Raw genomic sequence first — 19,009 nt, forward strand, 5'->3', positions numbered from 1 at the left:
GTGTTAAAACTCTCTTCCACTCCCCCCCCCCCCGCTATATATCCCCTTCGATATTGATTTACATATTTTTAAACATTTGATGACGATCTCTACCTTTCGGACTTAGTTACTTTAATATGATGGATGTGGGGGGGGGGGGGGTCCGAATGATTAATGTTTGCGCTTCAGATCTTAAGGTCTGTCATTGGGTCAAGTGGCGTGGTCCCGATTAGCCGCTTTTATGTGATAAGGAGTAGGGCCTGTCCAACCTCGTGGGTTTTCTCCGGGTCGTCCGGTTTCCCCCCACTGCTAAAGACCCCAACGCGCAAGGGAATTATTGAAATAAAATTGTACCATATGTTAGTCCCGAACCTAGTTTGTGTAGAGTGGACGTTAAACCCCATTTCTCTCTATCAACCCACTGATAGAAACATAAGCTCGGTTTTGCTCTTGTTTGCTAATGTCCCACCAATCAACAGACAAAGAACAATTAAAGAACATTTAAATATATATTTATATACGAATATTTTAGTAGCGACGAATAACAAACAATAAAACAATTTTCACTGGGATAATCAATTCAACTTATAATTTGCAAATCATTAACAATTCAATACATTTCCGTCCTCGGATTTAACTTTTGTTTACAGTACAAGAGAAAATATAACGTTTCTTATATTCAATATCATAATATCACAATAAGCCTATATAACATCACTTTTCAACTAATGACAATACTCTCTTAACTGATAATTACTATAAGATTGTGTTTATAGGTATCCACCGGAAGTAGTTTGAAAAGTACCACTTCTACTTACGATAACAATCATATTAACAATTCATAAATTTAACCAATAGTGCGAGTTACTTAAAAAAGAAATTATATCAATATTCCGTTCCGTATTACTTTCTTGCTCTTTATTCTACTTTATTTTTCGTCTGAAGACAATTTATTTCAAAATAGAGCGAGTTCATTTATGCGCTTATCCTAAGTGGTCATGTACACATCAAAACCCGTGATACGGAGAATTACGTGTAAACTTTTGATGGATTTTTGATTGTAAATACGTTTGTTTGGTTGTCACCATTGGCCAAGGATTCGCTTTTCTTGGACACCAACCGAAAATAAATGGAAAGAAAATGACACATAGGTTTGCTAAGAGTGGTGTATATCATTCAAATCTAATAAATATTTCCCACTTTCTAAACCAGTAAAAAATATTTTAAAACTGTTTAAGTATACAATAAATAACTACGCCCGGATCAGTTGTCATATGCGTTCGCCTACGTTATATAATATTGTTACAAGCCAATGAGTGGTTCGAAACCATTGTCGACCAATCACCATCGAGAAATAAAGTTAGCCCGCACTTGTGTTTAAGACAGTGTTTCGCTTATACTAAACTTAGGCTGCCTGTCCACAGTTAGCTTTCATTTAATAAAATTGGAAAGGTTTAATTAGTCTTTTTGGGTATAACAGATGTGAACCGGAGCAGGACCGCATTATAATACAGTATACTAATTGTTAGATGGGGGCCATTTAGAACAGAGATCTATTCTCGAAGTATGAAGTAGATGGATCTCTGTGTGCAGAATGTGTTTCCATAACTATCGGGTAGGTAGGTTATTGCATGATGACAACTGTTCGTTAAAAGGTATTGTTAATACAGGCTTTTTCATAGCTATAATCATACATATTTTGAATTTGTGAAATTTACAATAATCTTTTATTGTAAAAATATGTTATAACTGCCACGATTTCAAAAATATAACTCAGCAGTAAATTAACACCTTTGATATGCTGTCTTTTAAAATCTATTTATTTGGACAAACATGCATCGTGCCAGTAAATACTGTTCATGACTGACATACATTTAATATACATTAATATATCCATGTTTATGAGATTTATTATTTTTTGTTTACATTCGGTATTATAACCAACCCGAAACCCCTACTTTTGGTATCACAATGAAGGTTTTCATTTCAACAAATGACATGGACCTACTAACAGAATATAAATCATCTGATTATCAGACTCTGATACTACAAACTTCATTAACGCCCCAAACCCAACGCACCTAGATTCAGTAAAGGCATGGCACAGATTATGTCGTAAAATAATATTAAAAGCGCACACAATTTACTGTATATAAAAGATATGAATACTTTAATTGACTTTTTTTTTTTCTTTTTTTTAGTCACATCGGATAGACCGCCCTTCAACTTCAGCCAGCCATCGAAACCAACTTACCCGACTTAATAACCCGCTAAAATAACGGAAAACCCCGTATATAAATTAGTTGAATATTATATAATTATACGAGACAAACCGTTTTAAAAACCTACACATTCGACATTTTTAAAAAGCTTACTCAAATCCATGGACATACGCCATGCGCATGATGTACCGATTTAAAATATAAATTATAGAAATGATTCCACTTTGACGCTCACCTAAACAAATGATAATGTATCCGTGGTCTCGGCTACAGAAAATAAAGATAGGTTGCCACGCATCGAAACATACACCCACAGCAGCTAAATCGTTCCAGCAATCGACAAGGGTTGTCGCATATTCTTTTGTAGGTAATTTGAGCATCTACACGATACTGATATCAATTTTATACAGATCGTTTTACTAATCTACATAATGCATATAAATCTAATACAAATTGGATGACAAGTTTTGCCTTTAGAGCGTTCACAAGGCGTTGACAATGTGAAACAAGCTCATATCTCTAGAAGTAATGAAATGATATTGCTGAACAAAGGGGATGAACAAAGTGAAACAAGGATCATAAATCGAGAAGTATGAACAGAAATTCAATGGGATTCTACGTTTTACTAATCTAGGTAATGGGAGCATTTAAACGACACTGATATCAGATTCATACAAATCGAATGATAACTTTTTGTCGTTAGAGCATTCATGGGGTTTAACAAAGTGAAACAAGGACCATAACTCTAGTAGTTATGATATCAAATTGCTGACATTAGTTATGCCTCTTCGTTTTACTAATTTAAATAATGCACGCACATTTAATATAGATAGGATGGTAACTTTAGTCGATGGAGCGTTCACGAGCTTCTACAACTAGGACCATAACTCTAGAAATAATTAACGGAAATTTTTCAAATTAAATGGCATTCTTCGTCTCATTAATGTAACATATATAAATTTTAAAACGATCAGATAATAAATGTAGCCTGTATAGTGTGGACGACGGACAGACGGACGGACAAAGGCGATGGCAATATACGACCACATTTCCATATGGGCTTATACAAATTACTCTATATAAGGACTAGGTGTTCACGTATAGATGTGGCGCGAGATAAACCTGACTGGGATCACTATAATACCATTCTATATCTCGTCTAAAGCAAATATACATAAATGACGTAATGTCCGTTATGCAGGCGCGTTACAATTAAAACATTTAACAACAAAGTCTGTATTACAGCATTAGCCATTACTATAAATAAAATCACGTTTAAAACATCCCATGGATTTACATTTCTCCGTCTACCAAAACAGAATTCACATTTGGCGACAATTCCATTAAGGACACAAAGAAAGCTCTGGATAGTCGCGACTAGGATACATTTTTAAAAATAAAGCCCACAACAATAGACTAGCATATAATTAACATTAGACTAGAACATTTTATATTGGTATCATAGCCTAATAAATTCGAGATCCTCACACTGTCAAAGAAGATTACTTACTTTGTGTTACAACATTCGAGGGATATCCCTACGGTTTTATGTTCACAGGACGTAAGTGGCTTGCGTTAGAGACAAAAACATCCATCATGTCACAACGATGTTGTCGGACTCATTTTTCATACATACTTTGACTTGCGACGTTTTTATTTGTTTAAATCATATATAGGTGTGTACCATTATTCTCATATGACGATATTCAAACGCTAACTGGCCTGGCCACTCTTAACGGTCCATAACAATAAACTTAACAAGACTTATCCTTAGATGGAATAATATATCACATCTAATATCACAAAAAAAAACCATACAAAATACAGAGTTTCTTCGCACCTATTTGATTTGGGTCGAACATAACACTGAATTTGTATGTCCGTTTGTTTTGTGGTATGCTAATCTCTCTTCATTAAAAATTGTACGTCCACAGACATAGCTAGTGTTGCGAGATACAGTAAGCCCAACTTGGTAAACACGCCGCTTAGTCTTTCAATACAAACTTTTCAGCTTTCGTTTAATCGAAACAGTCAATCCATTTTAATACTTTATTTTTACTAAATCAAAGCGATCTAGTCTCTTTAACTTTAGTTGATGTTTAATTATCAGTTTAGGTTTCGACTGTCGACATAATTCCAAGCACACATAACACAAACGCTTTAGTTATAACCGCACTTCATTTCTGTTTTCAAGATCACCATTCAATTTAAGTGTGCCACAAACTTTAAAACAGAATGTCTATACACGCTAAAAGAAGGTTGCAGAAATCCATGTGCGTTCGGGGTCTAGACAGTCGTTCTCCATGGGGTAGACATTGCTCCTTGGATTTATCAAGACTGACAGCTGAACTTTGATGTTGTTGTATATATGTATCCCCTCCTTGTGTGCCGGGTCCAGGAAACAGCAAAATCTATTAACGACGTTTAGAATCATAACTAATGTTTGAAAATATTAATAGCTTGATGGTATTAAAGAGAAAAAAAAATTACAAAAATGTTCATCAATAGCTCCAGCAGCCAAGCGATAACAAGCACACATAATTTATTTCCGTAAATACGAACTTTGTTTATCTCGAATACAATGTCATGGACATTTCCATTTCGACATAGCGGGATTGTACTGTTGTTATTAATTAAGTTCGAGATCACTTTTACTTTCCGTCTACTGATTATAATAATTCTTTTCAAGTGTCAATCGGGACTGTACTTTTCACCGTAGTCATACTTGGAATGTGGCTATACGACATTCGCATGGTCAAGAAACGACATGACGTTTTGTTGTAGACCAAATTAAATGTTACCGTATAATGACGGTGACGCAAAGAAAAAACTTGACGGAGATTATCGATATAGGTGTAATCTCTATCATCAACTGCGAGCACATTCACAATTTGTTACAACCATGTCCGCTAAAGTTTTAACAAAAGGACTCCCCACCCCTGTGTCATATAAAACGGACAAAGGGAGTGACTGGTAGGGTAGACATTTTTTCTTCGTGTCTCCTGTTATCATGGACCTTGTATTTTCACTTCCACCACTGTAACAGTCCCCTCTACATTCTGCCGTCTCAAAACCTTCAGGTGCAAGTATGAAATCTCCCCACCCTACATCCGTAAAGTTAAAATAAATAGGCTCGCGGCAGCACTTCCCTTTGGCGGATGAACCTGAACATAAAGGGGTTTGCGATTCTCTAGAACGTTGTGCAGTTCGTTTCACACGACTTGCTGCAGATTCTCTAAATGCCACAAGAACTATAAAGGGTCGACTTTTATTTAGTTTAGATTTTCTTAAAGATTTCCCTTTACGGTGTTTTTTTAAATGGCGACGACGACGTCGCGATCCGTGAACTAAGATTATTTCGGCGTTTTTACGACATCGTCTGCATTTGATATGTAATAGCAACGAGGACTGGGATTGGTCTATCATCGTCTGAATCAAGGAACTAGGTAGCGTTACATTGAACCATTTGCTTTTAGTAACCCGCGTCTTTACCATAGCAACCTTCTTGTCGGGTTTTCCGGACTCATCCACCGTAGACACGGTTAAAGAAATAGGCTTTTCTCGACGTCTGCGCCTTTTCTTGGTTTTTGGAGTCGTACCATCGCCCATGGAGTCTGTGAGAGGCTTTTTGTTGGTACGAAAGGACTTTGACTTTCGTTTCCTTTTCACCTTGATCAAGAGGTTGGCACTTTTAATCTTCATTTTTCCTGCCTCTTCAGACGACTCATCACTGAACACAAATTGAGGCTGGAACTTGATAATATTTTTGTTGGTATAGTTCTCTGAAAAGACAAAAAAGAAAGGAACTGAGTATTAGAAGCCCATAGCTATTGTTTAATCAAGGCATCGATTATATTGCGAGTTCAGTAATGCGCGATTTTGATTGGTGGAGTCCAAATCAGCCTTTCGATCAAACCTGGGTCCACTTTTTATACTTGGTACATTTAATCGTGTGTATCTAGCACTAATTTCTTTCACATTCATTTAATATATCAAATCTTTGTTTAAAAATTCGTAAAAATCGTTTAAAATCACCCAAAATCATCTAATTTGTTCTTGTGTCCAGTTTAAAGCTGATTAATTTTGATAATTTCCAGTTCCGATTGATAGGTTGATGACCTGACTGTCTTCAGAGCAAGACGAAGTAAACAGCAAAAATAAAAATAAAACAACTGTGTGTATAATTTTAATTAGACTAATATTTGGTTTTCAAAGTCTTGGTTTACCGATGCTGAAAATACATTTGTTTCGTTTTCAGAGACATCATGCTATTTGGAGGATAACGGTTCTATGAAGTATACTTTTAGCACGCAAAGCAGTAAATTAGAACGAGGAAGATAATCGCCAACAAGATCGATATAATTTCATCTCCAGCATAGAAACAATTTTTCATAAGTTCAACTAACTTACTTATCATTATGACATAACTTAAACCAGAAATAAAAAACAACAACAAATAGAACATATTTTGTGAAAGAGAAATACTAAATTACTTCAATCAAAAACAATATTCAGAACATTTACTAGATCTTTTGATGTATACTTAAAAACATCGTATAGATAAGGCCTGACATCACTAGTTATTATTAAAGATGGGATTTAACGTCTACGTAACAAAATTGTCCAGGTTTGGTATCTCATTAGCAGTTGGTGGGATGGTATCGGAAAACCGGGTCGCTTGTATGGAATCTGAGTGAAACCTCAGGCGCAAAATATAAGTTGTCAATGAAAAACAAAATTTAACAGTTTTTCGAGCAAAATGCACACAATGATGCAAAGTTGTACCTAGAGCTTTCTGTCGAAAGCGCAAACTATTTCAATGTAGAATTTCTAAAGGAGAATGCACCAAAAAAAAAGCATGCTTGAATTAATCTCTAAAGGTAGAATTAACAAATTGTAACAGCAACACGGGTTGACCATCAGCAGCAAACTCAACGCTTCCCAAACCCCCAATAGGTTTATTCGAGACCTATAGTCATTCGATCACTTCGGACCCAATGTCGTTTGGTTCGGGGCTTCCTGCACAGCTTCTTCCCTCGCTGGGCCACCATTATAAAACCTTGCCTTCTCATACTGCGACCTCCCAATGGAGCCACTGTGAACAATGGAAATATCAATATCAAGCACATCGGATGACCACTTTTCTCGCTTGTGCATACACAAAAGTCAAGGTCGCTATAAAAGTATGGCACTGTCCACATGCTGTCATTGTCTACGAGGGGTTCACATGGCTAAGTGGGTAAGACGCTAGCTCGCTAGCCTGGAGGTCGGGTGTTCGATCCCTGCATTGGCCGAGAAAGTTCATCCAGATTTTCCGGCGTGGTTCTCCCTTGTCAGTGATGCAGGACGGAGGGGCTGACCAGGAAAGCTGTCTAGTCGTTCGGATGGGAAGAAAAACCGAGATCCCGTGTACACATTGGCGTGCACGTAAAAGATCCCTTGACAGTTGTAATTCGATATAAGAGTAGGCCGTAGTGCCGCTGTCCGGGCAAAATTTCCCTCATAGCACACTGTATGGCGTATGCCCGTCTTCATTAGCCCAGGTTAGGAGCAGAAACGTAGGACGTTAAACTCCATTTCATTTCATTTCATTTCATTGTCTACGATATCACCTTAGGTGGAAGTGGACGTAAAACTCTAGAAACGAACGAACGAACATGCTGTCACATACAGTCGTTGGATAAACAAATGCCTGGGTTAATTACCACCCCCTCCTTTACCTATACCATTATAAATTACTGGTAATACTATTAATATTATGATTTTACTTGTAAGCATACGTATATTGAACTGACCTGATGCCGTGGACAATACTAATAACTTTGTTACGTTGAATTTAATAGGTGTCGGGGAGATCGTGACATTTTCACGTTTCTTTGTATCTAAGGTTCTCTCCTCCTTTCTGGCAGGTCGAGGAGTAGGTATTTCTGACAAACCCAGTTTAGCAAGGATCTGATGTTTTATTTTCAGCTTGTATAAGTGTTTAGTAAAATCATCCATGTTGAACCGACATCTTGGATTATTTGCGCCAGGTCGACATTTTTTATCGGCCTGTGGCGGTGAACAGGATGTGACATCAATGACTGCCAGAACAACCCAAAAGACAAACTGATATTTAAATAACGCTGACATTGCACTTGATTGACACACTGAAATGAGATAGAATTTACAAGTTACTAGTATACAAAACGATTTATTTCGTATGTAAAATGAATTTTTTAATATGTAAAATGAAATAGTTAAATATCCAAAACAACCTATCCTTTAACTGACGTCATCAAAAATATACACTCTTTAGAATAAATGTTTTCTTGTGTCTTAACAGTTTAAAATAGATTAATGAAATATAATTCACTTATACAAAGCGTGTGTTATAGCCTCGCCTGGACTATACACTCTTGCGCAAACATAAGTAAACAATTTTTATCGATAACGATCTGGGCAACAGCAACATGTACGATGTACACCCACGTTCACAAAAAAATGACTTGCACATCTCTATCGCACAGACTAATCCGTATTTCTAACGACCGTATAATTTAGTATGATATGTGAACAGTATTTAAGAGACAAGTACGATCGTACTATATGGACCATGAACCGGACATGACGTCATTGCCATCAGGATGGAATCGATGCGCAATTGTCCAAAGAAAAGGCATACCAAGTTTCATGTCGAACGTATTTATACTGACGGAGTCTTAGACTTTCATCGAAGAGTGTCGCCCCGAAGAAGAAAAACAACAACACCAAGATGATGAGTAGCGTTTAAGGTACAGTTACTGGTCCAAAACTATAATTTGTTCAGGGTCTTCAAATGATCATTCTGAGTTTGAAGTTCGTGATAAAAACGAAATGCAATGAAATTATACCCATCTATATCTGGGTCATCTGGAGATTTATATATAACAATTTGTATTTACTATGCGAGATATTCGGGAAGTTTTACTTGTCATCTGGGTTCAATGACCATGGCTTGTGAGATCGGATATGATAAGGATTATGGTGCTTATGTTAAAATGACTAATATAGGAATGACATTTTAAGTACCTTTAAAATTCAGAGCGCGTTCCAGAAATTGTTACAGACACCAATAGATTAGCAATGCTGAATCTATTTGTAAATATCTTCACTAAAAATGCAAAGAATTTAATTTAACAATCCCAACATGTAATTGAGAACAAAAATATAGTGGTTAAATCATTAAAATTTATTTATTTCAAATTCTGTAAATTTCAAGCATTCCAGTTTGATATTAGTACCTCTATTTCATGAATGTTGATATGTACCATGCACCGGCGGAATAGATATGTCTTGCAATATCTCGGCACTTCTTTGGCTAGGATTATTGTAAAACGTATTAGCAAGGTATTTGCTGACAGTGTGACGTAAAAGTAATACTTGGCAACTATTTACCTCAAGGTCGGTTAGTCTATTAACTAACATAAAAAAAATTTGATGATGACGATGCTTTATTTTAAGGAATGGATTTTGTATTATTCGGATACTATTAACTGCACTACTTGCAGCGTACTATTAACACTCTTTGGTTGTTACTATGTGAGACAAGATGTGGCAACTATCTACTTTAATGTCGGTTGGTATAACTAACTAACTACAGTTACTTTATTTTAAAGATGCCTCGTCATGTTTAAACAGTGTGATTTGATGATATATTTGAACTAAAAACGTATCAAACGGGTGCTTCAAATCCCTCTCAAAACCGTAGAAATTTATTTTAAGTATCCTTGTTAGTCACGTGTCTTGATTGAGCGAGGGCCCATTTCAGATTGCATTTGTCGATTTACCATACACGTCGAAGCCTAAGTAAATTATCCTCAGCCAATTTCTTTATCTGTCGTTTAATCACAGAGTATGTTGTACGTTCAAGTCTATCATAACCGCTAACCATTCAAACAAGAAATACCAAGCACCCCCTACGTCAATCGAGCAGACAACAAGCCGATGGGCTGTCAGTTACATTTTGTCCTGTGCTGGCCCTATGTGTGTTTTTCAGGGAATCCAGCATTTTTTTTAGTAAGATTGGGTGTCTCGATTTTCTACAGTTGCAACTCAACGTTTAAAGTCCCTTATTTAACTTATAACATATTTTCCAGTAGACACCTTGCTGCCAATAACTAGTAAATATTTCAAATGTTTGTAAAACGAGTTACTTAATATTTAACAAGCCGAATACCGAAAATTATTATTATTTGTTTCATGTTGTTTTAAATTGAATTATATTATTCGTTAAGGTTCACTTAGTACACACTTCCCAGAAAACACTTTGCCAGTACTTAGTTATAACTTTCAAAAACGTATTACTTTAAACACCCTTTATTACAACCCATATGCTGATAATAAAATATTTGTTTCTCTGTAATTACTTTACCTTCCAGCTACATTTTTGTAGACTAGATGTAATTGCATGCTTTGTGATTGTATTTAAATGTTGAACGCTTCTCTTATTTTAAAGGAGACCGTAATCTATTGCAGAATATCTAGTATTTACATAGTTTCGAATATTCAAAACCTGAAATGCAAACTGTTTTGAGTCGCGTAGTATATATGACGTCACGTCTCGAAAGGAACCGTCAGACACTGTAAATAAATAAACCAGCACCACGAACGATAATAGTAGGTATCGTCATCTCCCCACAAAGCAGCCAAATTCAAAGTCATAAATAACAAAAAGACAAACTAATGTAATAACACGTACACTTTACCAGAGAAATATGTCTAATGGTACGTGAAGGAGAGAGAGAGAGAGAGAGAGAGAGAGAGAGAGAGAGATGGGGTTTAACGTCCACACGACACAAACTAGGTCATTTCGGGACTAACATATGGTTTAATTTTATTTACATAATTCGCTTGCGCGTGGGGGTCTTTAGCAGTGGGAGGAAACCGGTTGGACAGGCGACCCTACTCCTTGCCACGTACAACCGGGGATTCGAAACCACACGTGAAGGAGAACAGCACCACAGTTAATAAGGTAATGGCAGTGTCCATGGCAAGATAACATCCTTCTATCCGTGGACCTTCCTTAGGTACTAAGTGCAACTATGTAACACGTGCCATTGGTTTGTTATTTATAGATCGATGGTCCCTGTCATGACGCCATATGGAGTGTTTTAGTTATTTTAAAAATCTAAAAAATCCGGGAAGAACGCAGTTTCCCCTGTCAGTTATAAAAGGTAAAAGTCATTCAAATGGAATTTCTGCAATGACTGGGTCAGTGAAGACGGACGTACGCCATACAGTATGCTACGAGGGAAATTTTTGCCGGAGAGCGGAACTACGGCCTGCTCATATCGAATTTCAACTAGGCAATGTGAAACCGCACCCGAAATCCGAGAAGCTTTCTCGACCAACAGTGAACCCGAGGTCTCCCTGTTCGCCAGCCAGGGTGTTACCCACTAAGCCATCGCTGCTCCCCAAATGAAATGAATGGAATGGACTTTAAAACAATAACCATAAGACATGGTATATTGCTATCTGTGGTTATACCTGTAATCATCTGGGAAATACAATGGAGAATTTTGCCAGCGCTGCAACTGATATGCGCTACTTACACACGGAATGGCTTGTCCACCATGTCCCGAAGACGAACGAAATCAAATAAATAAATTCATTATGACTAACACCAATAAAGATCACGTTCTTATAATTTCGTGCACTGTGCGTGTGGCCAGAAGAACTGGGTTTTAAAAAATCCCATAAGTGAACTCGGGTTGGCGCGTGGATTCGAACCTGTGATGTTTTGGTGTTGTTATACATTTTGTAAAAGTTAAAGAACATTGCCAACTATGTAACATAACGCAACACTTGGCAGAATCATCTACTTCTGTATCTATCAGGTCGTTAAGTTCATCATTATAAAAAAGTTAGTGGGTATACTATTATCTAATACTTACATGACAAATAGTGTGCTAAATTATCCACTGTCTGTGCCAGAAGATTTACAAATTGAAATTGAGATTGCGAACATAAACTATATACATATATATCTAATACCAACTTACCGAAACATATCTTTACCTAAAGGCGATCTAGAAAAATGCTTTGTCATGATTGATTCTAAGGGGTTTGGCTTAATATTGCATAAAACGTATTTTTATTCTTTTTCGGAATGATCTGTCATATGGCCCAACCTTAAAGCTCGAGATACCTCTTTCTTAATATAAATCTTAGTTGACAGTATTCCAACTGTCTATCAATGTACTATGACCAGCACTAAAAGGATTGGGGGTTGAGGGGTAGTGGTCTATATATAGATCAGAAGGTCTGTCATTGGGTCCTTTGGTTCAGGGTCCGGGCCCTGGGAGAAACATCCCTGCGAGGATTGGGTTCTGCCCCTGGGCTCCAAATATTTGAAAGATACATGTTCTCTAGCATCATTGTGGCATATGTCTGGGGTGACTTTGCTAAACACAGAAAATGAGAGTTAACAGAACATATGACACACCAAATACGATTTAGTTTAACTGATGTAGAAATACTCAAATGAAAGTATGGCCGAAAGGATAAAAAGCTTCTCCCGGACATTAGTCGAAAAATAATCCGCAATTGGCAAACATATTGAAAAACGAAGACGAAAGTAAAAGTTTCACTTTCAGTTTCCTTAGCAAACATATTGAAAAACGAAGACGAAAGTAAACGTTTCACTTTCAGTTTCCTTTCTAATGATCGGATACCAGTCAGCCTACCTAGAGCGATGGATAACCGCAGGCATGACCATCATAGTGTTCTACAGGCCACGACTAGGCCCCGATTACCCGCCGGGACATGAATACCCTGACGGTGACGAGACCCTCAAACGGCCCAAAAGCCCGGGAAGGTGGCTTATAGTTTTTAATTCACCAAATTTTCCAAAAAAGTGGACCGACAGAATCCGATTCTAATCCTACCCACGCCACTAAGTACACACATTCAGAAAAATCGTCGTTTTTTTCTACTTTACCATCAAGTAACAGTGTATTTTTTTTTTATTAATTTATGTCAACAAATTTTTTAAAAACATTACTTGGCATACCTCTAGGCTCCGGGCCCCTGGACAAGTGTCCCAGCTGTCCCCCCTCTCCTGGGCCCTGCTTCGGTTTCTTCCCATTGCTAATGACCCTACGCGCAAGCGAATTATTGAAATAAAAGTGTACCATGTTAAACCCCACCTTTCTCTCTCGCTAATTTAGAATTATTTACGTTTAACCTATTCACACTTTAAAACGCTATAATATGCGAGTATAACTCGCGAATACCCTTACTTCACCGTGCTACAGTATAGGGTGTGCTTAGGTTTTACGTCTCTGACTTTAAGAATACTATAATGATAAAAGTAGACTTATCCTACTCTCACTCTAAAGGGGCATTTATACTGAGCGCGAACGTGATCGCGACCTCTGTGATTTTCCGCGCGAATAATCGTTCGTACTGAAAGCGACGATACGCACGGAAATTCACAGATGAAAGTGGTGCATTTTCGATTTGACCATATCCCGCTATACATCATTAGACACGTCACATGTATAACTTTCGACCTCACACTCTGACTGGCTAATGAAAATCTTTCGCGCCAACTATTCTCAAAAATTCGCTCTGGGGCCAATCTCTGCGGTTTTCCGCGTTCGGGTTCGCCATCAGTATAAACGACTTCATTTAAATAGCAGTTAATGTACGCGTGCCGAGCTATTAGGCGAGTCATTGACATTGCGCTCAGCAGAAAAATAAAGGGAGTTCGGTGACTTTACCACACGTCAACCCGATATTTCCAAGAACTTAGTTGTACTAATTAATAAAAGTAATTGCACTGTACTTATATTTTTACGATTATTTAACAATTTCATAAACGTATGTATATATAAAATGTAATGAATGGGTATCGTACAGAAAACACACATAAATATCTACCGTGATCCTGCGCATGCTTTTTTGGATGGTTTTGGGTGTTGTTGTTCTTTTTTGTTTAGGAGGGAAGGGGGATAGTTGAGTGGTTATTCTTTGTTCATATTTTCCTAATTAAACCCTCTCCCATTCCATTAAATTCTGTGTTCATAATAATTTTGCCAATTAAACCCCATTCCATTTCATTCTTTGCTCATGTCCTTCTATATAACTTTTTTTTTGAATTGTCAGATATCCTCTCATTGTCTCATATAACAACTTTTCGTCTTCAACTGAATTATCAGTGAAATGAAATTCGATCGTTTGTCTGTTATCGCTCGTTACTTCAGTCAGTTATATAGAAGGACAACTCGTGTTTGCCATGTTTGACGTCACTTCCCGTTTCTTCACGTGCTTGTTACACATCTCCCGTAGCAATGATCTCTGTGTTAAAATTATATTTGGGATGTATTTAATGAGCTCTATCACATATTTTATAATGACTGACACCAATATTGTCCTTTAAATTTTAAATATAAAGAGTTAGCATATTTGACATATTTTATTTTAGTCACGATACAAGCAATTTATTCTGACACGACCAATCTGTGGTCAATCTGTGTAATTTATCAACTTAAATAAAAGGAAGTAAAAAAACTCTTTGACGACTCGAATTAATTATCTTCATTCAACATGTATTCTTGGCTGTAGTGCGGTATACGTCGTTGTTTAGCAAGTCTTGACATTCGTGTGTTTACGATATGTAGACAATTCATTTTACTAACATGAATGAAAAAGAGGTGCAATATACTTTTGCTGTGCCAAGTAGGCTAATGAAGACGGGCATTCGCCACAGCCTGCGATGTACTATTTGGGAATTTGGGCCCGGACAGCAATTTATGTAACATCCAAAGGACTATGAGTTGTCCCTTGCCATTGGAAAATCCTGGGCATTTGTCACGACCAAAACCCTAATCGAACCCCCCCCCCCCCCTTCCTCCCAGGTTAGCTAGCTAGTGCCCTGCCTAGTGAACTACTGTAGCTCCAAGATGTGCGATCCTTTGGCTATGATTGTAATATGCAATATGTACATATTGCTATAAAAATGGATTGGGAACTGACTGGCATTGGTAGAATATATCTCGTTCAACTAGAAATCAGAAAAAGGGGAAGGGTCCTAACCACTAGAAAACTGAACGATCTGATCAAGAATGTTCGATAAGAACGTCATTCATCTAGTCCCTCGCAAGACAGGCTAAGCTCACTCAGTATTCGTTCCGAAAGGTTGATTGTCCGAGAGCGCTATACATTGCAACCCATTCTCTTTTGAAGTAATTCTATCGAACACTCATGTTTGGGAAACTAACAAGGGTTTGTATACTTTAGGCTTAATTGTTGAAGCAAATGCCCGCTTTAATATGAAATATTACGTCATATACTTGAATGTATATTATGCAATCTGAATACTATTGCAAAAAAATGTAATTCAATTTGACTACACCGATACACCAAGGATGTTAAAATTAGATAGAATGCAAAATTGGAGACAAGAGTTGCCAAGTCATCGCTTACTATTCATACAAATGTTTCGAGTGACAATCATAGAGTTTAACGAATGCGCTCTAAAAAAAATGTTGTCTGAATTGAAATGGGGTTTAACGTTATACTTTTCTTTTCTGCTCCGACTGGGCTAATGAAGACGGGCGTACGCTATGTGTGCTATGAGGAAATTTTGCCACGGCCTACTCTTAGATCGAATTCCAAATGTCAAGGGTTCTTTCACGTGCACGCCGACTCGGACTTCCGTCCACCCGAACGACTAAACACTGTCCGTGTCAGCCCCCCCCCCCCCTTCCCCCCGTGCTACAGCGACTGATTTGTATAAACCACACTGAAATTCCCGTCGCCCAACACCATCATCTAACCCCGGACCTCTTGGTAAGTCAACTTGCAGCGCCTTACTCACTTATTGTAACTATGTCAATGTTTGGATTTTCGATATTAAGATATGTCTGGAGTTATTATGAATATGATTTTATTTTTAAAAATATAAAATTATTTTCTTGGACTATGTGACAAAGTATCTTTAATGAAGTAAGTAAAAAGTCTTTTTATATATACTTTGTATTGTCAGTAATAAGTAAGAAAAAAACCAATAGTCCTACTTTACAACAGTTACATCTAACCACAAAAAACAATATTACAATAGCGCCGTGGAATGATAGAAATGAAGGTATCTCTTAGAATAGTATAAAAATAGTATTTTACCTGTCTGTTTCCGTGATAAAAGATGGCCGTATCAGCTGTCGGTGATTATACCTAAATTACACAACAAACACTTCTACACACGTGATCGGCTAGTTTCATTCACTGCGAGTGTCTGTCTTACGGGAATATATCAACTTCTATTAATTCATGTTCTACAAACATTTCTGACGTCATCAAAGCTCCATTATACGTAGAAACTCGACGTGAAAGTGTTAACTTCATTGACTTCGTCCGTTCAACTTTTAACTTGCACAATAATGGTGATCTTCCTTTCGCGTAGAATGTCAAAGTTGAAACTGTTTAACTACTTTTCGGCGTCCAGGTTTGACAAACACGGTGACAGAATTAAATTTACGTAGAATGTCAAAGTTTAATTTATTAAATTCTGTCAATTAAAGTTGGACAAACACCATGAGAATATAAGTTACGCGCAGAATGTCTGTTAACTTCTCCGGACGAACGCGCTATATGCCTTTACTAATTTACTTTGACTTGTCAATCAACGAACGAATTTCCGAACCTTGCCAATGAAAGTTTCAGAAATTTGACACTAACCTTAGAAGAGTCAGCATTCAAAGGTTTACCAATCTAATTAAGTTTCTTCAGTTAAAATCAAATCACACCCGAACAAATCAAGACGAAGGTAGCCAATGATAAAAACCGGTTATTGAATGAAATGGCAAACTTTATCCAACTGATATTAAGAAGATCCTTTGTTTATATTTCACCAGTGCCGATAGCAGATTCCTTTGTTGAAATACGATGTTTCAAAACTATGCGCTATTTATCTCTACCCGGCTGTCTCGTTTTCAAAACTTAAAATAAGTTCGGCTAAATCCGATTGGTTACTCTCCAATCAATATCGATCACCAGTGCCAATCAGAATGCAAAGTACAATTAGTCAGATAAGTTGCTGACGATGCGAAATGTCGTTAAATCAATGTTAATCACTCAGATTATCCAATTATATTAATGCGATACCGTGTTTATTCGACACAAAACAAGTGAAGTACGATATCATTGATTTTGCTGATTGACCATAAATCCACAATAAAAAGCACGGAATCGGAAACCAGCTAATCAATAATTACTTAATGATAAGAAAGGTCATTTAGAAAATCCATTTGGTGCTCAACTGTCGTGTTTTAACCCTAAAATCCATTTGGTACTGATTTAAACGTGAACTCCAACACTCCGTTTAATGGCACAGGTTATAGCCAGTGCTAAAGAGTCACGGCGATGAAAAACAAAATTAAACGCATTTTCCGCGAGTTGCTGTGTAAGTAAAATATATGGATGCCAAATTCTCATTGTAACAAAACGTTTACGTATTCCATATAGCTTTGTATGTCCGTTGATAAGAATTACACTTTCCAACTACTGTAACGAAAACTCTTACAGAGGGAATCAAAGTTTATCAAAAGTTGCTATGGAGTGTCACGAGAGCAACTACTAACTAAAAATAATGTATCAAGAAATTTTCCAAGAATATAAATGTTAGTAGTGCCGGGTGGAAGAAGTTGTGAAGTGTTAACATCAGTGTAAGTTATCGCTTAGATAAGTCTCAGACTAAAAACGTGTTAACTACAGACACAATCTTTCATTGTAAATACATATATATGTACACAAGCAGACACAGATATAAAGCCACACCGTCTGCTGGACCACTTAAAGTAATAAACGTCTGGATGTTCGAGATAAGTAGCCTATATAGTGGAATAACCGTTATTTTAAACAGCCGTGGGTCACCATCAATAGGGCAAACGTGACGCTTTGTCATCGCGATGCAGGAGAGATTTTATCGAGATTTATAGTGTGCATTATAAAACAATGATTGATCCTTACTTATAATGACATATATTACATGAACTACCACGAAACCGGGCCCCGGGCTGTTTTTTTTTCATAATCGCATCCTTTATGAGCGACAGATTAGCCGATATTTACCTTGTAAACAAACTCATGCGTTGCATTATTTCTGGTGCATAGGGCGCAGGATAAAATACAAAAGCACGATAAAAAATAATATTGTGAACTTCTTAAATAAATGAGAAGAGACATCGGGTGTTTAAGAAAATATAAGCATACTCCGCCTCGGGTACAACACCTGTAACTAATTCTGGTTAATTATGACGACATTTTGGATTTAAACTAATTGACCGACTAATAAACTATAACACATACTAATGGGCAACAGCTACTGATTTATTTAGGCGATATCCCGAAGAGTATTCCCTCAACGTTATCAAACTAATACAATATCACAAAATGTGAAGAAACTATATATAATAGACAACAATACAACACAACTTAAACCATACATGGCAACAAGAAGATCAAAGGCCTATGACACAATAGGGTTATCATATATATAGTTGCTTCACATTTTGTTATATTGTATTAGCTTGATCGTAGGCCGGTGAGAATAGTGGCGGTGGGGAGGTGCCGGGGGACGCCGGCGACACGCACCCCGAATATCAGCCCAAAAATGATTCAAATAAGTTCAGTTTTTACAAAGACATCATGAATTGAACACTTTGCAGTATTCGTCATTCTCTGTAGAAGATATAAATAATCCGGCGCCACCTATACGTGTTGGGTAAAATATTTTGTTAAATAATCAATGTTTAGAGTATATTTTAACTTGGATTAAGCCGGAAATG

At 37.0% G+C, this 19,009-nt stretch overlaps 1 protein-coding gene across 1 annotated transcript; it reads right to left on the minus strand.

The window, feature by feature from the left end:
• Positions 1–475: 475 nt before the first annotated feature.
• On the minus strand, positions 476–17,191 carry LOC126832130 (inhibin beta A chain). The gene is made up of 3 exons (XM_050562837.2): positions 16,347–17,191; positions 7,997–8,350; positions 476–5,983 (listed from the first exon to the last, which is right to left on the minus strand). The coding sequence occupies exons 2-3, from the start codon at positions 8,331–8,333 to the stop codon at positions 5,070–5,072; spliced, it is 1,251 nt and encodes a 416-aa protein (XP_050418794.1). The 5' UTR covers positions 8,334–8,350; positions 16,347–17,191; the 3' UTR covers positions 476–5,069.
• Between the last annotated feature and the right edge of the window lie 1,818 nt (positions 17,192–19,009).

The sequence above is a fragment of the Patella vulgata genome, chromosome 9, assembly GCF_932274485.2.
Source record: "Patella vulgata chromosome 9, xgPatVulg1.2, whole genome shotgun sequence".
Taxonomy (NCBI): Eukaryota; Metazoa; Mollusca; class Gastropoda; family Patellidae; genus Patella; species Patella vulgata.